The sequence below is a fragment of the Myxocyprinus asiaticus genome, chromosome 31 (genome assembly GCF_019703515.2).
Source record: "Myxocyprinus asiaticus isolate MX2 ecotype Aquarium Trade chromosome 31, UBuf_Myxa_2, whole genome shotgun sequence".
In the NCBI taxonomy this organism is placed as follows: Eukaryota; Metazoa; Chordata; class Actinopteri; order Cypriniformes; family Catostomidae; genus Myxocyprinus; species Myxocyprinus asiaticus.
Window position 1 is genome coordinate 29,072,790 of NC_059374.1, and position 27,799 is coordinate 29,100,588.

The 27,799-nt window shown below is 37.8% G+C and overlaps 2 protein-coding genes across 2 annotated transcripts in view; one reads left to right on the forward strand and one right to left on the reverse strand.

The window, feature by feature from the left end:
• Window positions 1-408: 408 nt before the first annotated feature.
• On the reverse strand, window positions 409-20,165 carry prpf8 (pre-mRNA processing factor 8). The gene is made up of 42 exons (XM_051665433.1): window positions 20,068-20,165; window positions 19,352-19,480; window positions 19,103-19,271; window positions 18,818-18,982; window positions 18,481-18,699; window positions 18,188-18,400; window positions 17,960-18,085; window positions 17,772-17,877; window positions 17,500-17,690; window positions 17,298-17,417; window positions 16,504-16,813; window positions 16,275-16,409; window positions 11,906-12,035; window positions 11,619-11,815; window positions 11,285-11,491; window positions 11,013-11,176; window positions 10,764-10,890; window positions 10,467-10,659; window positions 10,090-10,277; window positions 9,709-9,947; window positions 9,473-9,619; window positions 9,168-9,378; window positions 8,956-9,072; window positions 8,553-8,800; window positions 8,255-8,434; window positions 8,039-8,174; window positions 7,761-7,930; window positions 7,455-7,584; window positions 6,217-6,363; window positions 5,928-6,088; window positions 5,551-5,742; window positions 5,139-5,376; window positions 4,892-5,020; window positions 4,643-4,756; window positions 3,979-4,152; window positions 3,663-3,856; window positions 3,319-3,558; window positions 3,078-3,219; window positions 2,833-2,973; window positions 1,430-1,569; window positions 1,080-1,282; window positions 409-944 (listed from the first exon to the last, which is right to left on the reverse strand). Exons 2-42 carry the CDS (start codon window positions 19,470-19,472, stop codon window positions 790-792), a joined length of 7,029 nt encoding a protein of 2,342 aa, XP_051521393.1. The 5' UTR covers window positions 19,473-19,480; window positions 20,068-20,165; the 3' UTR covers window positions 409-789.
• A 6,657-nt stretch (window positions 20,166-26,822) lies between these two features.
• myo1cb (myosin Ic, paralog b) overlaps window positions 26,823-27,799 on the forward strand; it is a 78,677-nt gene continuing 77,700 nt past the window's right edge. Inside the window, exons 1-2 of the mRNA XM_051665160.1 lie at window positions 26,823-26,978; window positions 27,079-27,274. Coding sequence (XP_051521120.1) covers window positions 27,182-27,274 — 93 coding nt within the window. The 5' untranslated portion in view covers window positions 26,823-26,978; window positions 27,079-27,181. The remainder of the gene's footprint in view (window positions 26,979-27,078; window positions 27,275-27,799) is intronic.

The window sequence follows — 27,799 nt, forward strand, 5'->3', positions numbered from 1 at the left end:
TACAAGGTTTACCACGTTACATCATCATGGCAATGAAACTGCAAAATTGCATTGGATATAACTTCATACAGAAAAGGTTAGTATGCGATTCTATCACACTAAAATCATGCTAACACCCATATAGTTTGTCTTGTGGCTATACTTTTGAAACAGTATTTTAATGTTTACAGATTGGCCCCATTTACTTCCATTATCAGTGTCTCAAATGTAACCCAGATTTGTACTTTTTCTCTTTTTTTTTTTTTTTTAAAGGGGAGAGAATTTAATTTTGTGGTATTCAGCATTGTGCCACAAATGCTGTTGATTTAGCTTAACTTGTATTGAACTTGGAATACTCCTGTAAATTTGTCGCACCGGCAATTTAATTTTACAAAACCAAAAGAAATGACGATGAGATTAACCGTAAACTCTTATAAAAATGGTACACTTTATTTAAACCCAAACTACAGTGTGCATATCAGATGCACAACATAGCTACAGGGTACAGACAAATTACTTCAGATTTATTAAAAAACACAATGTACTACAAATGATGATTATGAAAAATGGAACATATATTTTTAAATGGTAATTCAGTTTCTCACATCTAGACAGAAAGCAGCACAAAATACGCTTTCAGCAATGTGCATAATCCAACTCAATACCAAGCAAGTACAATAAAGGTTTAACATGCTCAGAGTTTCTAAGAGTTTACATTACTGCAAACTGTATGAAAGAACACAGTACAAAAGCATCAAGCTTTAGCCTGTTAGGTGCTTATACAAATATCAATAGTCCCAGTCTGTGCTACTATGCGTACATATCCTCACGGTCAGCATTGTAGATTTCACCCTCCTGCAGAGAAGCAAAGTTGAGGAAGTGAGATGGTCTGTGGACTTCATGGTAGAACTCTTTCGGGTTGGCCAGCTGTAGGTCGTACTTCATGTTGGGATCATGACGGACACCTAGAATGATGAGGGAAGTGTAAGAAAAGCACATTTTGTCAAACACAAGAAATGTCAACTGATAGGGTCATTGCAACCAATTATGTATAATCATTTGAGGTGTATTATTAACTGGAAACATTAGGCTGTGCTCACCCATGAAGTTGTAGTTCCAGGAGACCTGGCCAGGCACCATGAAGAATCCCAAGAAACGGTCAGACAAGAGCATCTGGACTCTCTCGTAGTGAGAGGGCAAGTAACCCTTGGGGTTATTACCCTTATCTGTGTTTTGCCTTCCCCATTCGTATCCACTGGGTGTTAGCTTGTAAGCAGTCAGCGTGCAGGAACCAGGAGTGAAACTAGATAAGCAATCAAAACGTTTATAACAAATGACATTACTAAAGCCAGTCTTATAATGTGCATAACTCATAACTGGACAATTACATGGATGTTTAAGTGAGCAAATAACAAAAGCAAAGATAAACATGTTTGTGTTCGATTTGTACCTGCAAGTGATGATGATAGTCTTCTCGCCATCCCAGGATGGGTTGTCTGCCATGACCTTAGCGTGGGTGGTGACATCCTGCGGAGACAGCTGGGGTGATTCATTAGGCTGTGTATGGATCCATCCAAGTGGCTCCATTTCCTAAACAAGATAGGAGATGGGATACAAACTGTTTACAGTTGGGAAGATGGAGACTGCTGACAAAAAAAAAAAAAAAAAAAAGTATATAACAAGGGCTATCATATCGATTACAAATTTTCACTGAATAAGATGACATGCCAATAAATTAAACAAATTAATTTCAATTAACTGCATATCAATATTCAATATTAAACTCCTAAAAATATAACACCTTTGCGATGTCATGAATCATGAATACGGCTTCATGATTGCTGTAGCAAAGTGGATAGCCAGTCTACCGGCATATTAATATTGTGTAGGATGAGAGTTTCAAATATTTAATGTGCATTGCAATAGATACACAAGCTATGTGGATAATAGTTCTTCAAATAGTCAAACTCTCACTTACACGTTGAGAAACATTTAATGTTACTTGAATCAATGATATTTCAGTGCATTTCTATCTTTATACTGTGGAAGGCTGTGTTTGTAAAATGTTAATAAAGCATTTTTGTTACATATTGTTTTGTTTTCTTCCCTCAAAGCATGCATTTTGACAGGAATAAAAGTACATATAAAATTTCAGCACTTTCAAAATTAATTTTAAATCGCAATTAACTATGAAAAAGTATTCGATTAATCGTGATTAAAAAAAATTATCCACTGACAGCACTACTAAATAGTTATAAATAATTTAAATATTCATATTGAAATATATTGCATTATTGTGTCAGATGAGTAAAGCATGTGAACTTTTAGGGTGCCCTGACTGCCCCCTGCTGACGAGGCTTGTAAAAACATGAAGTTAGATATACTTCAAACTTGTATTGCTCCGATGGTAGGAAAAGATGTACTTTTATTACAGAATTTATGTACAGGTCAAGGAGCATGATTAATTGCGTTACATTTTTAAACGCATAATTTTTTTTAGAATTAATGGCACTACATTAACACGTTGACAGGTCCATGGGGGGGCACTATATTGCGAAATAACTTTGTTAAAGTACCCCGAATACATAAGTCAGGTATATATGGTATCACATGAAAGCTTAGAATCTGAACTTTAAATGGGATGCCAGCAATTTTGCATTAATGTTACATAAAATAACAAAATAAGGGCTGAAATCATTGTCGCAAATAAGCGCCATCTAGAGGAAATATGGTAGAAATGAATATGAATGTAAAAGTACTTCACATAGCACTTAAATCAACCCTATATAAAACAAGCCCTCATTGTATATTGTATAGGAATGAATGCATATAAAATTGTTATAAAATACAGACCTTCAAGTACTCGTGTTGAGGCAGCTGGTTGGGCAGGTGAACAGTCTGATGTGTACCCCACTGTGGCACCATCACTATGCAGCGAATCTCCTTTACCTGAGGGTTATCTGGAGGGCTGGTTCCATATAGATACCCTGCAATCTACAGTAATGAAAAAATATAGATGTAAACAAAACATGCAATCAGAAATACGAGGGGAAAAAAAGTCCATAAGCTAACATTCATTAATCAAGTTAAAATGTCACCTGGGCACGCAGATCTGAGATGCAGATGAACTTCTTCAGAACGTTCTTGGGAAGGATGTAAGTATAGCCAGTTTCTTTGATGTCATCCGATGACACATAGATGTGGTTGGTACGCAAGTGCAAGTTGGCAGCAGAGATTGCCCTGTGAGATCATGATAAGTTAAACCAGTCTATCTGTTTAACTAAAAAGATTAGAAACATGGAAGGTATTCGTGAGAAAATCTTGGATAGTGTTCCATACCTAACTCTCCATTCAGTTTTGGAGGAGAAGGTCTGTGTCTCGTAATTGCTGGTGGTCGAGGTGATAATCTCATCTCCATGCTTGTTGACCGTGCGAGTCTGTGTGGCTGTTAATTGAGACTGTTCCTTGGTCTGCTTCTCAATCTCAGCGATCTGCTGCCTCTGCTGGGACGGAGCAGAGATCTCCATACCCAGAATGATGTCCCTGATCTCAGACTGGGTCAAAGATGCAACATTCACACTGAGGAGGGAGGGAAAAAGTCATGATCCAATGTGTTAGCACAAATATAACACCAATATATTTGTTTTATGTGCAGTTGAAGTCAGCATTTGTTCAGCACTCACTTGTTCTTCTTGCCATAGTCAGCGAGGATAAGATCTTTGAGCTGCACCTCTACTTTGATCCACTCCTCGTCGGTCAGAGTGGGCCAGATGTGGTGGGGCTCGGTGATAGTGGTCTTGTCAGGCTTCAGGATAACTTTGGCACGGTCATTGTTGACATGAAGTGCTCGCAGGATTAGGATCAAACGAGAGAACGCCTAGGCAACAAAAATACATACTACTATGAGAATTCCTAGTAATGAATAGTATGACCTTCAGAAACTTCTACTGGTTTAACTGTAATTGTTGATCAAAATCATGGAATAAGAGCTATATTTACAGTGTAAGAAGAGATTGTCTTCAGCCAGTCATCATACAGATTGAACAGGACCATCTGAGGCTCTGTGGCTTTCAGAATGAGGTCCCCAAACTTCTCCACCTTTAGACATGCCTGGAAGGGCAGCTGTAGCTCAGAGCCCTTGATGACAATGTTGGGGAAGTCCAACAAGTGCACCTGAGAAAATAGGGGAACTATTGGTCAACACACCCTTGATTTAAAGGTGAAGTATGTAACTTTATGTCAAAATACGTTCTACTATCCCAGTTTATTGTTAATTGAAAACTAAAAGCAAGCATTCATGGGTTCACCTCCCTCAAAACTTTAAACACTAAGCCTCCCAGGCACTATCAAAACTTTTTTGAAAATGTATTTTTATATTTTGAGCAGCCTTCACGGCTCCACCCATCCCTTTCTAGCGGAGTTTGGGGTGTAACTACTGGGAAATGAAAAATCATGGCAGACTTATACAGAGGAAAATAAATTTTGCATCGTCAACTGATGTTAAAGCCAAAATTCAAGACTTGCTAAAAGACAGAGAACACAAACACCACCAGTGATGAGATCGCTCTGGCAAACGGGAGCACCAAGAACAAACTCGCACAATAGATATTAGTGTTACTCCACACTGTATTTGCCTTTCACAGTGTTAGTTTGTGTTTCTAACCTCAAGAGGATCCAACATGCCCTTCCTGGTCACAATAATCTGCTTGGGCTGCTCTTCAACAGGCAGTGATCGGATAAGGGCAGCCACTTCTTCAGCAGTCTTCCACTTGGCCAGCTACAAAAACAAAGAAAATGAGCAACTCAGGAAAACAAAACAAAAAAAAAGTCACATGTGTGCTTCATGCAGACCACTGACTAAAGCAAAAAGGAAATGCACTGAGAGAAATACAATACAGAGTGACAGACTGACCTGTCCGAGACGCTTCTGTCCTGCCCATACAGATGTGTGAATGATCTTAAGGAAAAGCTGTCCAGTTCTGGGGTTGAAAATGAAAATGGCTCCGTTGATTGGTTTGGTCGTCAAGTTCCCTTCAAAGGTCTAAAACAGGGACAAGATTAACCAATAAAAAAATTATTACACTGTTTCATATCAAATCCTTTGAAGATTGTGATATGAAGTCCCAGAGGGTCATGTGGATGATGTTGCATTCACTTGCCTTGTGGATGGTGACTCTGTACACATTGGTGTCATCCACAAACCAGATGATTTGGTTAGAGAAAAGCTCTCCATAGTTCTGAGAAGATAGGTAAGGCTCAGTGGGCTCTGAAGAGTAGAGCTGCAGACCCTTGCGGATTCGCTCTCTCAGCACATACAGAGCAGGGTTGGCCTTCATTATCTTCGCCATAGCCTGCTGGATCAAGGGCTTGGCTCCAGGGAACCAGTTGCCATAGGCACTACAAAGAAGGAACAGACAAAATCAATTAGATGACCATATCAATGTGCAGAGCAAAGATCTCACCTGTTTTTGGATGTGTAACCAATGCTGTGCTTATCTCTGTAATGTTTACAAAGTAAACAAAAGATTTATGAGTAATAGTCACTTACATAACATGATATAAAACACTGACCTGTGCAGGTTGTATGCCAGATCAATAGCAATCAGGACCCCAGTGGGTGATGGGTAAATACTCATGTTGTCAGTGGTGTAGTCCAAGAACTTGGCCCTGGCATATCTCTCAATGTCATGGGAGTCATAGTCACCCCATCTGAGCTGAATATCAATCCAGTACTTCTGTGTTGTGGTGCTGTCCATAACATCCCTGTAGAAGGCAGCCAAAGAAAGAAATATTTAAAATACAATATACATTAACCATTTGAGACATTTTAATTTTCCATTTGTGTCAGGAGTAATTAAGTCATGTGAATAAACATTATATAAATCAAGAGAATTTAGTTTCTTGATATTGTAAGGACTGATGTGCTTGTTAAGCTTAGTCACACTTACTTGGAGTCTGCTAGAAGCGAGGGACGCGAGACGTTCCACTTGTAGGAGGCAAACAACAGAATGTCAGCACAGGAGGAATTCATCTTGTATGACTTCCTGGGATGGATTGTCTCTTTCTGGACAGTTTCGATCTCCAGAGCATCCAGCTCTTGGTCAAACACCTACATAGAGCAAACAGAAGCTTCCTGATTAGTCTAATGAGTAACAAAAACAGTAATGCTTTAGTGTGGAATAGTCTGTTAAATATCAGGCATGTACAACTTAAGCCATTAAAAGGACATATTCTTACCTGACAGAGATCCATGACGATGCTCTCATGAATCTTTTGCCACAAGTGAGCTCTGAAGATCTGGATCAAAGAGATCTTGAGGGTTGGAATTTTACCATGCATGAAGATTCCAGTGAGGTCCAACTGCACTTGGAAACCCACATAGACCTAAAAGGTCAAAAACAAGAGAGTGAGTTTTAAGAAATCACTGAATTTATATATTCAGTCTAAAACACTAGCTGGGTGTCCATCCAAATTTTTGGCTTTAAGTGCATTTTTAAAAATTAGACAAAAGTAAATGTGAATCATCTACTAGGTTATGTAAATTATCTTGACGGAGCCTGCTTTGTCATAATGGAGCAGCTGCATGATCTCCTTGCTTTGGGGAGAGTTGCATTTGCGGTATTGGAGCAAATGACCATTGTTTTATTAAATGCAGCAGAATTAGTTTAGATCTCATATGAGTGCTGAAATGGCTGCTATGCCCAAAAACCACCAGCCTCCATATATCTGTGAGTGCCCGCACTCAAAACTGTCCTGATGGATTGCGAGGACCTACTTTAACCTTTTTGCACGTTTGTTTCTCCTGTACTGATGGATCCTCCAACATGAGTTATTTAATGCGTGCTGTAATTAAAAAAAAATCTTCTTACACTTCACAGCAGATGCACTGGAGGACAGATTATATCAAAGCAGGAGAAACTGAAGGTCATATTATATATTATCAAATATATAATGTGTTCTTTAGATGTTTGTAATGAATAATTATGATAGATAAGATGCGATCGTGAACGCGCTTGCCGGCTATGTGTGCGCCATATTGTTTACATGCCATGCGTGATGGGATTGTGAGTCATCATAGAAGAATAGAAGGTTCTAAAAACCTAACCTTTTCACTTTCCCAGCACCGGAAGTGGTTAGAATGAGTGACGGATGGAATAGGAGACGGCTTGAATGGATTGACTAGTTTGTATATTCTTTGTTTTACGTCAGAAAACATGGCTGCAACGCTGCATTAACAGTGCGCTCCGACGGTAACAGATTTAAACTTTTATTTAGTGATTGTTTGAATGTTTGTAACATAAAAAAATAAAGATATTGTGATTTTGAAAAGACTATTTAAGCAGCTGATTCATTATGACAACTGCTTTAGTCCCCCTTTTGCGTTTCCATTCAGGTGTTCTTGAGCACAAATTTAAAATTCCCATAAAAATAGTTGGATGGAAACCCAGTAAATGGCTTCAGGGATTCAGACGAACATTGGCTCTGTTGATAGTAGGAGACCACCACAAAGTGAATCGTCGGTTAGGAATCTGGTTCAGACCAGATCTCTGAGCATTGGTGAGTTTCTTCCATTTCATGGACTCCTCGAAACCACTGGCCTTCTCCCTATGGAAGACAAAAACATTGAGAACCCAAATCCAGTGAATCACCATAGTATGAAGATAAAAGAACAAAGCTTAACTGAACTGAATTTACATGCTATACAATTCTCAAGTTTATTAAGACTGCATTCAAAATGTAGGTTTAACTTCACTACACTGATGAGCACTGAAAGGGATTACCAGAAAAGACCTTCCCAGGTGGGGAAGTAGGTTCCCTTGAACAATGTATGCTCAAGAATGCCCTCCACTCCTCCAAGTGCCTGGATCATGTCTGTACGATAATTGTTCAGATTCCACAGTTTTCCATCATGCCTTTGGTGGGTCCACCAGAATGGATTTTGCTTCAGCACCTGAAAACACACTCCAAAGCTTTAAACACAACACACAGATGCATCTGAAAAATCCCTAGCATTGCTTTAACACTCATTCTTGTACCAGAGGAAAACATTCTTCTTTACCTGGTACTGCTTGAAGTCTGTTCTGACTCTCCAGCCTTTGTCATAGGCAAGAGTGTGTCTGTCCTTCTGAAAGAGTGTGTTTATACGTGGAATACCTCTGTCCCAGGAGTCTTCCAGATCCTCCAGTGTCAAACGCCTAAATATGATCACAACTTCATTTATTAGACTGAACGTATCAACACCTGCAAGATTTAGGTTTGGCTGAGAGAACAGTACCTGTTCTGGGCAATGGCCTCTTGTCTCTTGAGTGCATATTCGGCCCAAACTCTCTGGGAATCAATGAACTCACTCTCCCAAGGCTGGATGTAACGGTACAGATTAGGAATGAGCTGATCCTCCTCATGACTCATACCAGAACGGAAATGAGTGATGCCCACATCAGTCTGTTTCGACCATCTTAAGTAGACACAGAAAAACTTTGAGGCATCCACAACATCATCTTAATTTCATGCAGTTTTGTAAAGTTGGGTTGGAACTGACAAATACGGTAGTGAACATTCCAAAAGTAATTTACCTCAGGTCAGACTGTGGGATCAGTACATGTCCCATGGAAAGCATCCCCAGTCCTCCTAGCTCCTTTGGGGTGTAAAATACCACAGGAGGGAAACGGCTGGGCATTTTGGAGTTCAGCCCAATCTTGATACGGGTTTGGATCTTATTCTCACACTTCACCAACAGATCCAGGAGCTCCTGCGTGTTGACCACAGCTTCACGGAAGTAGGTCATCAGACCAATCAGAGCAGTGTTCCACTTGTTCACAATCTGAGGAAGTTTGAACACACAAATATAGGTAATGAGGTAGACAAATAACAGAGATAAAGGTATTACCTGACAGTACTACCGTTTATTATTATTATTACTACTGCTTATTATTATTTTAAGTTTGTTCTGGAAGTGCTGAGATTCATGGTGCATACCTTGGTGAAGGTGGTGGAGCCAGAGGCCATCAAAATCTGTCGTACTCTGTTGTGGAACCTCTGCATAGATTCATCATCTACACGAAGGAAACACTGTGCTGTTCTTTCCTTTGTTACCTGATAATCAATATACATATACAATTATCCACTGGCCATCCCTAACCCAGATTTGCAAACAGTATCATTCACCATTATTTCATACACTTGTTTACCTCATTCTGCAAATTCCAGACGCCATCTTTGTGAGTAAACTCCTCATAGCTGGTGCGGCACTTGGGCAGGATGCGACACTCAAAGCCGCACATGTTGAAAAGCAGATTGGGGTTGTCCTTGCTGTAGACTGACACAAAGCTGTTCTCCCACTGAACTGTGGTTACAGAACGAGGGAGGCGATTCTTGATGTCCCAGAACACAGCACGGCCCCTGGGAGATTTAAAAGAAACTCAGTTAGACAATGTAAATTTCAGTCTATGATCCATTAAGGGGTTCAAGAAGAGTAAATGCCAAGAAGGCTTACAAGTTCACATCATGTTTCATCAGTCTCATCCTAGCATCTCTGGGCCAGCATTTTTTATTGTTGTAGCCCACAATGTTCTCGTTGTTGGGGTCCGGGTGCTCAGTCAGATACCTCTGGATCAGATCTCTAGCCTCATCAGCCGAGAACCTGTAGTTAAAGAGGAACCATAAGATAAAACTTCTGCTAGTGTAGCCTTTAGTCAGAACATTTAAATAATCTCTGTCATCTCATCTGACCTGAAGAAAATGTGAATACGGTCTATGTATCTGCAGTACAGGCGGATGGGATGGGCACTCTCAGTGACTGTGTCCTGGAAGCTGAGGAAGTCATTGGGCATCTGAGGAGGTCCAGCCATTTCACTGGCTCTTTGCAGACCCAGCACCAGCAAGTCCATCACCAGCCCATAGTACTGCACGACGAAAGAAGCAAACTGCAGCCCCCGGATAATACCGTACGAGTTGGTGTGGTTCATGTCCTATTAGGAGAATACAAAGAAAGCTAAAATCAAACAGAGAAATTACAGAAGATTTCAAATAAATAAGACTACTTTGACATTTTCAAATCCTTAGAGAGGGAAAAAGTTTGCAATGGACTCTTTATGTGTGCAGGAAACAGACCTTATAGTTGATGACAACGTTGTTTTTGGCTGTCATGTAATCAGCAATATTGTGATCCACTATGAGACGCAGAAGTCTGTTCAGTAGTGTCAAGTCTATCTTCTCGTACATCTTCTCATAGCGAGACTCCAGCATGACGTTACACTCGCCTTCTGCTGTCTCCCACACATCCTGCAGGTTGTTGATACCTGGATGGAACAATTAAATGCTTGTAAAAAAAGACAACTGAAGATGTATTTATACTAAGCAATGAACACGAACCACTAAACCGAAATGGCGATCCCTTCATTAACTGTTTTTAGAAAACAATAATTATATTACAGTTTAAAGCCCTTATCAAGCCAACCAATAGAAGGCAGTACGAGTTCCCATCTCACCTTGGCACCATTTGTACACCAGCAGAGGTGGAGGCTCTGTGTCAGCTGGTTTGATCCATGGTGGGAAAAGTCTGCGCTTGTCTGCCTCATACCACAGGTACTGATCCAGGTAGGCATCTGTGATCTTCTCCAGAGGTTCAACATCATAAACCGGCACCAGGTGACTGTAAAGGTCCATGAACTCAATACCCACCTACAGAGGAAAGCACATCTTTAGATGCAAGCTAGGACTAGCAACAGGCTAAGAAGGACTTTGTGGTTATATGAAGTGCACTGAAATGGTACATGTGCGCTAACCTCTTTGAAGGCTCTCTGAGTGAGGAGGTGACGTTTGATTCTAGACAAAGCCTCGTGAGGGTTATCATAGGCCTGCTCAATCAGACCCAACTCCTCACGCTGTGACTGGTTCAGCCTTGACTTCACACTAGATACAGCAGAAAGGAAAGCAAGATGACAATTTATATAAATGTAATCAAACTCAGTACTTTACAATCTGCTTTATAGTGATATAATAATGATGTCAGAAGCAGGAAGTTCTGGTCTAACCTGTAAGCCTCCTTGAGTCTCTCCAGAGCCAAGATGAGCAGTTTAGTGTCATGTTTGTATGAGAGAGGAGGGAATGGAATTGGAGAGAACCGACGACTCTCCAGCCAGTGCACTGTGGTGGTGTAGATGGCCACGGCCTCTTCAGCAGTGATGTAAGGCCCATCCTACAAGATAAAAGCGAACATCACCCTTCACTGTGTTCTTTCACGGAAACATTAACGTGTTCAAAGCCATTAATGACTTCTTGTTATTATGTTCCCCAAGAAATGTACCTTCAGGTAATTGTGCTGCCTCTCCTGCTCTGCCTTCAGGTAGAGTCGAGTGAGACGTCCAAGGTTCTTCTTGCACACAGTCTTATCCACAGTGGCTCCTCGCCTGATTCTCTCACGGTTGTAGTGAGCTGTGTTGGTCCACCAGTCAGCTTTGGCCTTCACATAGCGAAGGATCATGTTCTCAATAGGGGTTGGGAGTCCTGGAACCTGCAAAGACAAAAAAAAAAATTATACCTTAATAAAATTGTATCTTTTTTCTTTTTCTCAGCGCATGCTAACTAGAAGTAACTGTAATATAAAATAAATGGGCAGCATGCATGCAAGAAAGTTGTACCTTCCAAGGGATGTTGGCCTTCCAGCACCTCCATGACTCGCTGAGGTGCTGCAGGATTGTTCTGGCCTTGTTCTGCTTAATACCCTCAGGCATCATATCCAGGATGTCGTGCATCACAGCAGCTCTCAGCTCCAGATCAAAGTGAGATTCCACACGCTGTTTGGTCACAGTCTTGGCAACACCCTTAGAGTGTCGACCTAAAGGGTATCAAGCACTGATTTTACTACATTGCTCTTTTAACATTCTTCTACATATTTTTAAAAATAAACCAAAAACCAATATTTTACCCTCAAACTGCCTAGCCAGAAGGTTGCCGAGCCACCGCTCCAGAAGAGGGGTGATGCCTCTCATGAAGAACAGCCAGACTCTCCATCCAGGAGCCCAGAACCCACAGCCTGGACCTTTTCCAACTGGGCCCTATAAAAATACCAGCCATCTTAGATGCAAGGGATAGCACCAATCCTAACAAAGTTACAGACAATACCAATTCACTTGGAGTGACATAATTGGTGCCACTGAGTAAAGGCATTTTTGACAGTATTCGGTAAAACGGTATATCACGGTAATTAACATGCATGATATTGTTATCGTGGGCACTTAAAATACTGTTAATAATTCTAGATAACCTTTTAGTCAAATTGTTTAGAAGTTTCTGATCGCACATAAGTTTTTTCCACATTAACGTATCAAGATTCACAACACTGCGTGCGTGTATGCGGTACAAATGAAACATGCGGACTGTGATGTAAACAAAAGCAACGTGGACGAGAAACCTGACTGGAGGAGGAACGCAGCCGAACCTTTATCCATCTTCTAAATGTGTCAAGTCCAGGGTTTGAAATTAACACCTGCCAAATGCAGGTAAAATAAAATTGCAGTGGCGGGTAGCTCCATCATTCTTAGCAGCCAGGGTTTTTCCTGCATTGAAAATTAATGAATGTTGGGCGACTCTAAGCCACTGCTGAAGCAAATTTAATGGTATTGATGCCTCTCATAACTTATATCTATGCGGGACGAATGAAATGTGCTTTTGCGTGAACCGCTGCAATGCACATCATGCCGAGTGTCCACTGGCGAAGCAAGCATTTTCAATTCATTCCGATGGGAGCCGAGCGTCAAGCTCGTGAGGTGGATTTTCATCAGAATGAACAGTAGACACGTACAGTCAGTGTGCTCCAGGGATAAGATAGCCAGAGCTCTGGGACAACGCAGAGCGAAACTTGCATGATTCATTTGGGCTTTACGTACACATATCATGGTGGCTGACAGAGACCATAAAACTTAAGTGACCCATTTTAATTTTACAGAGAACACTTTAGTATAAAGCTTTATATGAAGGAAGTCGAACCCCTCAAACTGCTAGACAGCCCTTTTATTATAAACAGCACTGATAAGGTAAAAAGGAAACAAATAATACACATGATCAGTTTTTAAAATACAAATCATCATCCTTACTAAAAAATTTTTTTTTGCTACTGCAGTAGCACTAACAGGTAACTTGTATAGGTTCATATTTAATCTTTTCGTTAATCTATTAGACTTTACAACTTTTACAGTTGTAATAAAAGGTTTCTAAATGTGTTTAGGCCATTAGGTTTTTAAAGAAAACAAAAACAAAAATACTATAATTTTTTTTTTTTTTTTTTTTTAGAAAAGACTATCAGCATAACCTAACCACAGTAATGTGGAGTCATCCATGGTGTATGTGGTAATGGCCTTATTACAAATGCAACTGATAAACAAATGGCAGAACATTGGTAAACTCTTTATGGACAAAACATTGACAGATTTTTTCTCCTGTTCTAATGGTCCATGACATAGATATTCTAAAGGTGACTTAAATCATTAGGCTTGTGTCCTGCTAAACTAATATCGTTCTCGTTCAAATAGGTCCAAAAAATGCAAGCAGTTACAGTCTCCAGTTACCTTTATCACTTTTTGTGAGGTGGGGGATTTTGGCTAGAGAAAATGTTGAGTGGCTAGTGACATTGGAAATTACTAGCCACAGTGGTCAGTGAGCCAAAAAGTTAATTTCAAACCCAGGTCAAGTCAGAAGTGTGGAAGTATTTGGGTTACATAAAAATGCAGAGGTATTATTGTTTGGAGATGGCTTCCATTCGTGCAAAACATGCGGCAGAAAAGGGGCAGCAAAACACAGCAACACCTTCAACATGTTCACTCATCTGCGAGACAGGCAAGTTGTGACAGTTCTGCTAGTTTTTTAAACGTTCAGGGTTCTTTTCAAAGTTATTTGTTATCTGTTAATTTAAAAGGTCAGGTTGGTTTTGAAAAAGTAATTAAACTTGTTATTAAGAGAACAACAATAAAGTTTATCGTTCAACCCATTTTTGTAATGTAATTCAATACCATAATAATAATGTATACCAGGGTTGCTGCAGAGTTTTTAAAATCAAATTTAAGACTTTAAGACCTTTTTCAAGACCTGAACAAATAAAATTAATACAGCATCCCAATACCAAAACAAACCCACATAATCTGAAAATAAATCATGTATCACAGACTTTTACTTAAACAGGCAGGGACACACATTCAACATGGCCTTAACATTACTTATCAGTAAAACAGGGTAGGATATATGCAAGTTTAAAATACTCAAGACATGTTTTCCACATATATATCACATTAAAATTGGTTTATGTACCATTATATAAATAGATACAAATTAGAGGTCGACCGATATTGATTTTGCTGATTGTATAATGTGTTAAAAGAAAGCCAGTTAATATGCCAATAGTTTTTTTTTTAAATTGGCAGCGTATATGAAATGTTCTTAGTCTTTTCTTCCAGTGATGTGGAGGGCCAGACAGAGGCTACAAGTGTCCAAATTTAATTAAATTCCAGATGCACTTTATGGTTGGGGGGGGGGGGGCAGATTTGATTCATAGCATGGAGCTTTTAACTTTAAAAGGCACTTTAACTTTGAAATACACCGGAGACTCTTATTTTGAAATGTTTGCTCTTCACTGCTTCCAGCTGCTCATTCAAACAAATAAAGGATATGAAATGTGCACTCTTACAATAATCTACAATGTATTACAGTATAAACAATTAAAAGTAAACATTGACATATTTCATCAACACTATATTATCATCATCAACAGCTGATCTTTAGTGATAGTTTGTCAAATTTCCGATATGGCCCAACGATTGCTGGAAACACTCACAAGCTCCCACGTGTTCAGAGAAAATACAACAGTGCCACATTTTCACTTTGAAGATTGCAGCGCATGCATTTATTTAATTAAATCTTATTCTTTAAAAGTTTGATAATCACATTAGGTCATATCACGATTCCTGTCTATCCGCCCCCACATTTAAGACATCTTTAAATAAAAATTAAGACTTTTATTGTATCATTTAAGATATGCAAGACTTTATGACACAAAATTTTGGAAAACTGAATTTAAGACATTTTAAGACTTAAGAATCCACGGGAACCCTGTATACCAGTGATTCTCATATGGTTTTGCTTCGGGACCCAGATTTTACATTGGAAGTCAAGTGGCGACCCACTATAGTAAAAACGTAACCTGTATTTAATGTATCCTGGGTCACATTTCCTTTTATGTTGCATAGTTTTGTTCATGGTTTTCAAGTACAAGGGCATGCATCAAGAGGCATTATTTTTCATGTAAACAACAAAAGCGACAGGAAGTTTTCTTCCCCCCTTTTAAAAAATGAGCATATTTATTTATAGGCCATGAGCCCATTATAATCCCGTTTGTTTCCTAATTTCAACCAACATTCAAACAGAACATACATATTACACAAGAGGAAAGGCTCCTCATTACCATGGTTAGGTCTATGTACCTAGTCTTAAATAATATTAATAATAATAATAATAATAACAATAACAACAACATATTGATGAAAAAAATACAAGCTGAAACACATTTTGAAACTAACTACAACTGCAAATGTTGATATAAAAATGAGGTCTAATAGATTCTAAATATAGCTTATTTCATATGAAACTATAATAAAAAAAAATCAAAATAGAACAGTTACTTTTACTCTTGTAAAATCGTGAAAATTAGTAAAGGTGATGTGTAATGATTTTTTTTTTTTTTTTTTTTTAGCGCATAGCAGTGTTGCTCTTTTCCTCAGTGCTGTTTGGCATGTTAGGGCTGCCTGTTTGATGGGTTTGACTTGATTTTCTCGGTAACACTTTAAACTAGAAAAGTCTCACTAAAATTAAAATGGGTCACAGCAGTTTTGATGTCTGCGCAGCACAATACTGAGGGAAGCCCGGTTGTTGCGCATGCACATCAGAGAGCAGAGTAGATCATTAGCACGAGCTGGTACCGTTACACTCGCGCGAAAGCTTTAATCGCACCGCGAAAATATCGCAGTGCAGATGAGAAGCCTTTAACTGAATGCGAGATTATCATTAAATCACTTCAGTAAACATTATCATTAAATAATCTCTATCACTTGGGCGGCCACCAAAAAATCTTCAGTGGGAGAACCATGGCATTGTTCTTTCCCTGCTGTCCGCAACCCAGTCCGAATAGACCTGCGACCCACCAGTTGAGAAACACTGCTGTATACTGTGATGAAAGCTTCAGCAATTATCGTGATGTGAAAATTTTATACCATCATTTTATACCATCACATGCTTAATTGAATACTCACTGTGTTGAAGCGGTAGTAAATGAGATGCTTTAGGTCTTTGCACATTCTGATCTGCCTCATGAGCTTGTACTTGTAGCGGTACATGCCAGTCAGTTGACCCACATGGGCGAAGATGTACTGCAACCCATCTGACAGCTACAGTACAGAGACAAAAGAAGTCAAGCTTTAGGCAAAGGGCAATATATGCAGAATTAAGTTAATATGTGCTAGACTTATGTATATATTGTACCTGGAAAGCATCAACATTTCCAAGCCTGTACTGCACATGACTGTCCACCACAAGCTTGCTCAAACGCAGAACCTCACGACACAAGTGGAACGCATTCCCGAATCTGGACTTTTTACGCTCTTTAGTTGTGAGTGTCTTGACAGGCTTCAAATTGAAATTGTAGTCCAAGTGGAGATAGTTGAGGTTCTTTCTGTGAATCAGCAGATTCAGCATGTTGTAGCCCTGCCGGCACACCTGAAGGCCAACCTCCACCCAGTCCAGCTTTGTAGATTGGAAGAATTTGGTGGCCTTGAAGGAGCGGAACAGGTATCTAAAGATGATAGGAAAAATACAAAATACACCCATTGTTAGACGCATCAACACTAGGTATAGACCGATATATCGGCCAGGCTGATTAATCGGCCGATATTTGGCCATTTTATGATTCTCAGCATAGGCCGACAACAGCGTTCGCATGGCCTTTTAACAGAAGTGTTAAATTCCCATTGTATCAGTTACAAAATCTATCAATAGATTTGTCAATGGATAGTCAACACTTTGTTTTCAAATTTAAGCAAATTTGAGTAAATAATGCTTAAGTGTTTGCTTCACTTTAGAAATTGTGTACATCTGATTTGCTGTTGGCAAATCAGTTTATAACTGTAGTAGGTCTATCTGCATTTTTATCGGCCATTCTGCTCTCTAGATATCGGTATCGGCCATTGAAAAACCATATCGGTCGACTACTAATCAACATTTTTCTGAGACAAAGAATTTGTGTAGAACATGTTCTAGAATAAGTCATTTATGCTTACCTCTTTTTCTGTGCTTTAGGAGGTCTGTGTTTCAGAGCGTTTAGCACATAGTACTTCAGAAGCTTCTGGTATGACACTCGCACCTTCACAGGCTGGCCTGCAGGACAGTGCTCACGGTACCTAAGGACATTATAAATATATAAATAAAAGGATCCCACATGAGTGACGTAGTCAAATGGCATGTATACTGTTCTATGCTAACCAGTTTTTGATGAGAGGGACATCAATGGCTCGTCTGGTCCTTCCTGAACGGAGATTAAATGGACGAGGTGCCCACAACAATGCAATTCCATTAGCTGTGTTGTCAGTGTAGAGGGGCGTCTCCTTTAAGAATGGCTCTACGTATTCAGGCAGTTCAAATTCTTCATCATCATCTGGCAATGGCTCTTGGCTCTGTGAAGAAAAACTCAGAATTAACATGTGTGGGAAGAAATTTGTGAGATGGAAAATAAAGCAGTTTACACAGTTACTGACTTTAACAGAGTGCCTGTGAGAGATGGGATTGATCAGTGGGTCGAAGTAAAAGGCAGGCAGATCAGGATCCTCAGTCTTGATGAACACCACGTTGGGTGTGTGGTACCTGTACAGGAGTCAAAAATGACTGGCTTAACAAAAGAAGTACTTCTGCACAATTATATACACTAAGGCATAACGTCCTGTACCAGTTGAGGTGCACATGATGTGGCAGGTTATTGTACAGGTAAGGGAATGCAATTTTGTATTCTGTCCTGATTGGCTGTCTGATGATGATCTTGTTGATGTCATTGAACTCATTCCAGTCTTCATCCCTGTAAATAAAAGTTACATATGTTATACTTCTGCAGTAAAGAAAAAGTAATGACTGATTAAGCAACAGGCTGAACTACTGAAATGAGGGAGATGGCACATACTGAAGGTTAATGTCTCTGACAAGGGGCTCAAATTTGGGACCCCCGGGAATGGCCATGTTCAAAGCCTTGGAGGTGAAGAAAGCCTTCAAGTCAAACAAGTAAAAGTAGTTGCCATCCACCAAATCGGTCAGCAGCTGGTTGGCCAATCGATACAGTGTGGACATCATTGGCAATGTGAACTGCCAGCGTCTGTATGTGGTCCCATTCACATATCTGTGGAAGAAAAAAAACATAATCATGAGCAATCGGATGGACATGGATTGAACATTTTCATAAACTTCATCAGCACTCACTTGGTGGTGTCCTTCAGGGGCTGATGCTCATAGAACCAGTCTGCCACAGAGGAGTCTTCCTCTGGATCCAGCTCCATCTGGATTGCCTCCAGGGGCTCCACATCCAGAATGTTGTCTGCATAATCCAGTGGAGGCTCTTCATCATCAAATGGAGGGAAACGCATGCGTTTGAAGTGCCGTCTGTCTCTCTTCTCACGACGCATCATGATCCACATTGCACTGGTCAAAACAGAAAGACTTGTTTAATCTCTGCTCTAAATGCACAAAGGACATCAGATAACATTATCATACTTGTAATTTTCAGGGCCTAGCGATGTGAGCAAATATCACAACTTACCCCCACTGTGCAATGTATACTGGCTCAATAACCCATGGGATTTCGTTTACGAAAGAAATGGCGCCTGTGATGTGGTAGAGTACAGGAACGTCTCTGATCTGCTCCCAGGGCATGGGCATGTTCTCCAGCAGTTTGAGCACTGCATGTGGCATATATTTCAGGGCTCTGCAGACAGGGAGCAACAGATACAGATTCTACTCACATAACTTACATATAACAATCAATTGCAATAGCACAAAACTAATGAATAGACTGCCAAGGTAATGTGATTGAAAATGTGCTTACCCAAGGTAGACCCTCTTGTCATGACGAAATTTCCTGTTGGTCATGTCACCATGATCTCTGATGATTTTGCGAACATGCTCAGGCGGCATGTCCTCTTTCTGGGCATCCACAAAGCCAAATTTCCTCTTCTCCGAGTAGCGTTTTGCCTGCAGTTGCTGCCATTTCCGAGCTGCAAGAGAGGCAATGTTACCCAAGCAAAAGCAAAACATTATATGCACAATGCAACATTGAAAAGTCATATGAACACACCTTTCTCTTGAAGCTTTTCCTCTGTCATGTAATCTGGTATCTGAGTAGCAACAGGAGGTGGTGGAGGAACACCTGGAGGCATTGTCCCAGGAACACCTCTGTAGGTGAATGCAGCTGCCATGGCAGCGTCTACAGGGCAGGAATGACAATGGAAAACACAAAATTACACAAGGCAAATTATAAACAAAAATACCTGTAGATGATCAATACACCAACCTGATTAATACATGGAACTAATAAGAACCACAACAGCTACTAAGTTGAAATCAGATTTGAAATTTGTGGCTATTAAAAAAAAAATCAACATATCTAAAATGCAAACGGTCTGGACAACAAATTCAATGTCTAAATCTCATGAAGACAATTTACTGGCTCTAACTTGGCTATGGCGTCTGAATGATTTTTATCATCGCACGTAAATGATCCATACGCTTTTTATTTCGAAAAAGAAATAAACAAACCTTAAACTCCCGCCAGGTACGTTTTTAGATATTCCGCAGCTTATGCAAGCAAATAATCACGAATCTCAGCTTTGAAGTTATCATCTTGATTCTTCAGATTCAACACAGCAGTACGTATCACTTTAGCTTAGCTTACCTCATTTAATACAACTAGCTAACTCTTTCCGTAAACAAACATTACCAGAGATAAAATTGTGACTTTTATAAAGAGAAAATGAAACCTGCAATGGCTAGCATGACAGAAATACATCTTACTGTGTTTTAAAGCAGCTTCTCTTCAGTGAATGTTGTTCTTTGTTGGTTTTTTGCTCTGCAGAATGTCGCACCGTGCACGTTGTGCGTAGAGTCTTTCTATTCACGGATAAGTTTTACGTATCTTCCGGATACTTTCTCAACGGAAGTGAGATATAGTTACGACACCTAGCGTAAGAAAATGCGTAGGGCCAAGCTTCCGGAAATGACACCGGATTTGAAAAGCATTCTTCGTTTTATCCTTTTCCAATTTTTTTTTAATTTTTATTAAATGTTCATAACAACAATACAACAGGCCAGGGTCCTTTATAAATATTTCAGTCCAAGTTGAGTACCAAGTTTTCTGAAAGTTCAATAGACTCAAAATATATTTTCATTTCATGTTTGAATCTCAAAAGGAGCAGTTTGCTTTTGGATGATTTGCTTTTATGGATATGGTATTTTTCTCACAGAAAAATAAGGTTTATGATAAATGCATTATTTTTTTTTTTTTTTTTTTCCACATTCGTGAAAAGCAAATATGACAACGTATATACAAAATTGGGATTGACGTAACACTGAATGAAATCAAGAATGTCCTATCAAAATGTCACTGTAGAGGTAAATGGAAGGACGTTTCAGGCTTCTTTAAGAGAAAATATCAATTTGAGTTAATATTATTTTTAAGTCTTTTGAGGGAGCACTTATCTGGGTAGAATCTGTGAGTTAAATGTTATTTCTTACACTTTGTTAGTTACAAAATATTTGTGAGGTAAAGATAGGGTTGCCACCCGTCCCGTTTTTAAAGATGAAAAGATACGGGATTTGTCCCGTAATTTAAGTTGGTGAGATGGCGTCACGGCGAAATCGTTCAAGATCGTTAATTTAATCTTTATATTTGTTATAAATGATGCCTTATACTGGTAAGGGACCGTCTAAAAAGTCCACACATTGTGCTAAAACGTTCTAATACTTTCGCGGGTGTAGCTCTGATTTTCTTATTATTTTTTGAATTAGAAGAAAAGCTCTGTTTACCTGCAAATGTTTTACAAAACCCTTTGAAAAGCATAAGTACTCCTTAAGTACTTTTTTCAACTTCTGTTGTGTTTTAAACTATTCCATGACCATGGCTGTAGAATTGAACGTTATAAAATGCAATAATATATATTTTTATGCTTTTAGGTTAGTTTTTTCAGTTACTTTTTATCTATTTCCTTTTATTATTATTATTATTATTATTATTATTATTAATTAAAATGGTAAAATAGTTTGAATGTGTTGCAGTTTTGTTTATTAAAAAAAGATTTATGTTATTTAAAATCATATTAATCTATATTGTAACATGCATACAAATATTGACTAAATATAGTTCAAAATTCATGACAAAGAACAAGTACTAAGGATTAATCTGAAATTACTTCAAGTAATTCAGATCTGTAAAAGCCTAATATGCATAAACTATCAAGTAAAAAAGATCAACAAATAGATTAATGTAATGAGAAAAAAGATAAATGTAATGCCATAGAATGCGACATTCCTATAGCTATGAGATCAATGAGGCCGAACAATTTGATTAATTTTACTTATAGTATTATACATTCATTTAGCAATAAATTATTATTATTGTTATTATTATTATTATTGCATATCAGCACTAGATGCATAAAACAATCCGTCCAGCAGGTGGTACAGTAGGCGAATACGTTGAGAGATAATCCTGAATGAGGCTGCTATGAAAGCGCCTTTGTACAGTATGTATTATGTGTATTATACGACAATATAAATAGTCCAAAAATCCCATCATAAAAGCTCAATCCTTATTACCATACAACACATCTATGTGTGAGTTTAAAGGCCCAAATGGATGTTCCAATTGTCCTTTAAACTTTAACAAGGCCATTTGAGGGGAAAAATGGAGAGGACAAAAAATAAAAAATAAAAAGCATTCATATTTATTCATTGTACGGAGAGATTCATTTGTGTGAATACTACAGTACAGAAGAAGCAGGTAAGAATGCACAGTAAAGCAGAGGAAATAGTATGTCACTGAAATATTTGATGCTTCCTCTTTTAAGCTAAATTAGTCGTTGCCACTTATGATATATCAAGACAACCATTCTAAACTGGCCTCATACATAAGTACTGCAGTACTGTTTACCATATCATGAACGCTTATGGTTTATCCCATCATCTTTGCTCTACCCTTCACCCAGTCTCACCTACCACACCCCAAAGCCCACCAAATCCATGATTTCCCTCCCTCACAAACAGGATGCCATTACTCCACTGTTCAAAGCATTACAATCCAACCATAAAGTTTATCAACAAACCTGTCTGGTACTGCAGTTTATATATATATATATATATATATATATATATATATATATATATATATATATATATATATATATATATATATATATATATCGCCTTATATCTTTGATTGTGAACAAATTTTCAAGATATATATACTTGTATCCCTTAGGTTGAAAGTACTGTATATTCTTATATATAGGATATGCTATTCAGAGAAACTTCTATAAGCAAGAAACAGGGAGGAAATACACCCAGCATTACACATCTTGTAAAGATACACTATCTTTGTTTGATAGGTGATTTTTCATCCAGTTTGTCTTTCCTGTTTGCTTTTCTACTAACCATCTGTTGTTTATTATGATCACAGCATACTTTATGCAAGCAAGACAAAGTACAATATGCTGACAGACAGTCATGTCCAGTTTTGGGTAAATTACTCAAAATAATCCACTACAAATGACTAATTACTTCTCTAAAAATGTAATCAGATTACTGATTACTTAATCTAAAAGAAATCACATTACAAATTATTTTACTTTTAAAGGTGCACTCAGTAATTTTTTCCTCTTTAAAAAAGTTTAACTCCTTAAGACATGATAATAATGATTTTTATTTTATTTTAAAATGTATATAGTTATATTTCTTACCACTATTGTTGTCAGTGACGCTTATGATTATTATTTATGATAATATTTATGACTTCTGAAATTGAATGTTAACTGTTATATTGCATTTTTAAGCATATTATTTTCATGTTTAATAAAGTATATGTTATCCCTCATTACTGAATCCTCGCTTTATGTTTTTAGTTTACCATGTTATTGTGTGCATACATAGACATACTATTTTAGTATTGCGGTTCATTTGCATTATCAGCTGAGGCTGTACAATATAAAATACAAACAATAGTCTATTGTACTACACTAAGTAGTACAATACAAATATTAATAGTAGATAAAACACTTGAAAAATTATATTAAAATATACTGGTAGTGATTGAGTCCCCGGTTCTTTATGTAAAAGCGCTTTGAGTGTAGTGTCAGAAAAGCACTATAAGTGTAAAATTCATTCATTCAAAATATGTGAATAGGAGTGTTGTATATCCTCATCAAAGCAAGTAATATTTCAGTTTTGAATGTTTAATCATGTAACAACATATCAACATCAAAATAGCACGTTATGGCTCAGACTCTGAATATCTCCAGTCATGATCACACACAGACGATGTCCAGGTAAGCTCAAATCATGAGATTCATCCACCAGAAGAGAAGTGCCGAAACACGAATCACTTTAAGAGTTCTTCCGCAAATTGCTTGCAATTTTAAATCTCAACCACAGATGTCGCTAGAGAGCACAAAGTTACGTAGTGCAGCTTTAGGGGCCATTTACACAACAACGTTTTCAACTAAAAACGGAAAACTGTTTATGCTTTTTGGCTGTTCGTTTACACCACAACGGCGTTTTGGGGCCTGAAAACACAAACTTTTGAAAACGGGTATATTTTCCAGATAATTCAGAGTATCTTTTAAGGAATTTATGACTGTGATTGATGCTATACCTTTTGAACTTATTGAATTATTAAAATATAACATTGTTTCAAGACCAAATATTGACTTTACTGTTAAGTTGGAAGGTATAAGTATTACAGATATAAAACAACAACAACAACAACAACAAAAACTATCTTAGGAAAATCTATCAAAATTGTGCAGCTCAGCCAAAAGTTTTTGGAATGCACAATTTCAAAATATTAATTAGGAAGAAACCTTTAAAATTACAAGACGATATTGTGTGACCAGTAAGATTCGTGAGGTCTCGTTTAAGATTATTCACAGAATTTACCCTGTTAAACAAGTTATTGCAAGATTTAGGGAAGATATTGATTTAAAATGTGCTTTTTGTAACATTGAAATTGAAAGCATTGTACACCTCTTTTTTGACGGTATCTATACAAAAATGGTCTGGTGTGATTTAGAATATTTTATTAAGATGAATACGGGTATTGATATGCATTTAAGGAAAGAGGATGTTTTGTTTTGATAGTAAAATTGAAGATAAAGCATGGTATATTATAAATGTATTGTTGATTTATGGAAAAAAAATATATATATTCATAAATGTAAATGGTCGTCACAGAAATAAAATTTCACACACTTCAAAATAGAAGTATTACTTTAATATGTTAACAGGAGTTAAAAAAAAACAGTAAAGCGCTAAAGAGTATTAACTTTTATAAAGCCTTGAATATTCCCTTTTGAATCTTAATATTATATGCAATGTATATTGTATAATATATAGCTTTTGAATTCTTTATATCGTCGATATACCTTTTTGTAAGTTTTTTCTTCTTTTAGTTTATTTCTTATGCTTTCAGTTGGTTTGACTGTCATGTTATATTGATTAAAGCAATAAAAATATAAATAAAAAAAAAGCTTATGTGCGCAGTTGCATAGTGTTTCTTTACAAAGTGACATCGCCAACTACTGGCCTGACATGTATAATACAGCATTTTTAGTCGTTTTCGCAGATCCGTGTGAACGGGGATCATTTTGACAACGTTGTCATCTGTACGCGAAACTTTTCAAAAACGCAAAGGAAAACTTTTCCATTTTTATTACATTGTTGTCGTGTAAACATGCCCTTAATCTCAATAACCATCCTGTTATTTGACACTTTCATCCATTGATTACAGCAATCATTGGCTGGCTGTGAATACTAAATTTCTTCAATGGCATCTGAAACTGAAAACTATTGATTTTAAATGATGCTGCATCCAAGCCGCTAGGTGTCAGTGTAAGTCCAAGATTGCACAAAGACAAAAGTTACTGAGTGCACCTTTAAGTTACTTTCTGAAAAACATTTCTTAGAAAAGTTTTTGGTTTTCCTCAGATTCAAAATGTCTATATTTCCTCTTCATTTATTGTTGCACACCCTTCGGCTGTCACAGAAACGCTAACAGACATACATATGAATTCATATTTGAAAGGTATTATACAGTACATATTACTTTAGCACAAGCAATGTACTTAAAAGTAAATACTTTAATTGAAAGTCAGTAACTGTAATCTGATTATGAATATTTAAAATGTAATGCATTGCATTACCTTTTTGACTAAAAAGTCATTAGATTACAATAATGAATTTGTTATCGGATACACCCAACAGTGGTCAACCCAAATTTAGACCATGTTGTGCCATGGGATGCCAGTACCACTCTTTCCTGCTGATGCCCAGAATTTATGAATGTCTCAGTTAATGTCTAATATCAGGGGATGTTTTGCTGTGTCATTTCCCCTCAAACAAGCTATACTTTTCAGACACATCCAGCACTGACAATCACATATTGCTATTTCAAAGCACTGGCAATGCCCAGTATTAGACACACAATGCCTTATGTGTAATTGTGCATACAGATTTATTCATAAAAGGAGCACACACCAATTAAACAGTGTCTCAGTGGTACTGGGCGACCTCAAAGGTGTGGCAGTACGTCAAAAATCCATAAAGACACCATGTAATAATACCATTTAATATTTAATGTTTTCTTCTTTTTCACAGTTATTAAAACTTAATTTAACAAAAGTAAGAAGAGGTAACCTATAAGTATCACGACTCTTAAACACAACCATTGTATGCTCTATGCCCACCTAACCTAACAAAAGAATTATTCCTTCCTTTAAAGGGATAGTTCACACCAAAATTAAAATTCTGTCATCATTTACTCACCCTCATGCCATCCCAGATGTGTATGACTTTCTTTCTTCTGCAGAACACAAACAAAGATTTTTAGAAGAATATCTCAGCTCTGTAGGTCCAATGCAATTGAATGGTGACCAGATCTTTGAAGCTCCAAAAATCACATAAAGGCCACATAAAAGTAATCCATAAGACTCTTGTGAAGTGATATGATCATTGTTGGTGAGAAATAGATTAATATTTAAGTCCTTTTTTTATATATACCATAAATCTCCACTTTTACTTTCAAAATGTGAAAGAATGTGAAGGTGAAAGTACAGATTTGTAGTAAAAAAAGACTTAAATATTGATCTGTTTCTCACCCACAACTATCATATCGCTTATGAAGATATTAATTTAACCACTAGAGTCGTATGGATTACTTTTATGCTGTCTTTATGTGCATTTTGGTACTTCAAAGTTTTAGTTACCATTCACTTGCATTGTATGGACCTACAGAGCTGAAATATTCTTCAAAAAATCTTTGTTTGTGTTCTGCAGAAGAGAGAAAGTCATACACATCTGGGATGGCATGAAGGTGAGTAAATGATGACAGAATTTTCATTTTTGGATAATCTATCCCTTGCCATTAGCAAAGGAAAAGTCACTCTTTTTTTAGACATGTGAGAGTATGTGGCAAAAATGTGCATCTGCTTCTTGTATGTACAGGGGAAATGGAGCGGGCTCCTCCGGTATTTACCCTGGGAATGTCGAAGACAGGATGCTAGAAGCCTGAAGGAAGCCCTGACGGCAAACTCTCTCAGACCTTTGAGCAGCTCAGCAACTGGGAACATCAATTATAGTGCATGTCTGGCTGTTGGAAGAGACTTGGACATCTCTCACATATCTATATAAACTCGCATTGACTCTCTGTCCTGCAACAGGTAATTCTAAAACACTCTGCCTGTTTTGCATTGGCTTTCTCTATTTACATCTAGCTGTGTATGAATTTTTTCTTATCCCTCTTTCTCTTCAATCCAAAAGGGCAGAAGCACCGGTGAGGGTTGAAGCAACCCTCATGCAGAGTGGCTGTTTGTGAGGAAGGGCACTATACACAGTCAAAGAGACGTTGGGACACACAGGCAACATGATGGAGCTGAAGATCCAGCTGATACCTACTGGAGAAATCATACTGTCTCCGGGGAAAAATGGAGAGTTTTACTGCCAAAGCTGCAACAAGGTAAGAACAGACCCTGTTTTGAATATCTGCTACTTCTTCAGAGTATCAGTAGTGTATAAAAACTAACTAGCACTCAGCTGCACCAATTGGCCTTGTCTTAACAAATTTCTTATTGTGATAGTCACGATATGTTGTGCTTAACAGAGTATGATGAAGTTTTGCATGCCCTTTAACTAAGGTTCATTAGAATTTTCCATGCTGTAAGCAAGATCTTGATTGTAAGCACATGGTAGCATATAATAAAAATAAAAGCAACCATTGCAAGTTATAGTGTAATGAAGGGTTCTTTAAGGATTATTTAATGACAGCAAGATTCTGCCTGATGAATGAATATCAGAACTCAGAAATGAACGAGAAAGCGGTCATAATACATATTTATTGCGATGGAATACATAGTCAATCTAAAAATATTTAACATTTCATTGTTACAGCTTGTGATCTGATTTTGAGGGATGGGTCTGTGTAATAATAATGATATAATCCAAGGAATGTGGGGTGTTCACTAAAACATGTCCAAGTATAGGT

Coding starts and splice junctions, on each gene's coding strand:
- prpf8 (XM_051665433.1), bottom strand. CDS start 19,472: ATGGCAGCTGCATTCACCTACAGAGGTGTTCCTGGGACAATGCCTCCA. Junction 9,379..9,472: donor ATGAAACATGATGTGAACTT/GTAAGCCTTCTT, acceptor TAAATCTCCCAG/GGGCCGTGCTGTGTTCTGGG. Junction 5,021..5,138: donor ACAGAGTCACCATCCACAAG/GCAAGTGAATGC, acceptor TCCCTGTTTTAG/ACCTTTGAAGGGAACTTGAC.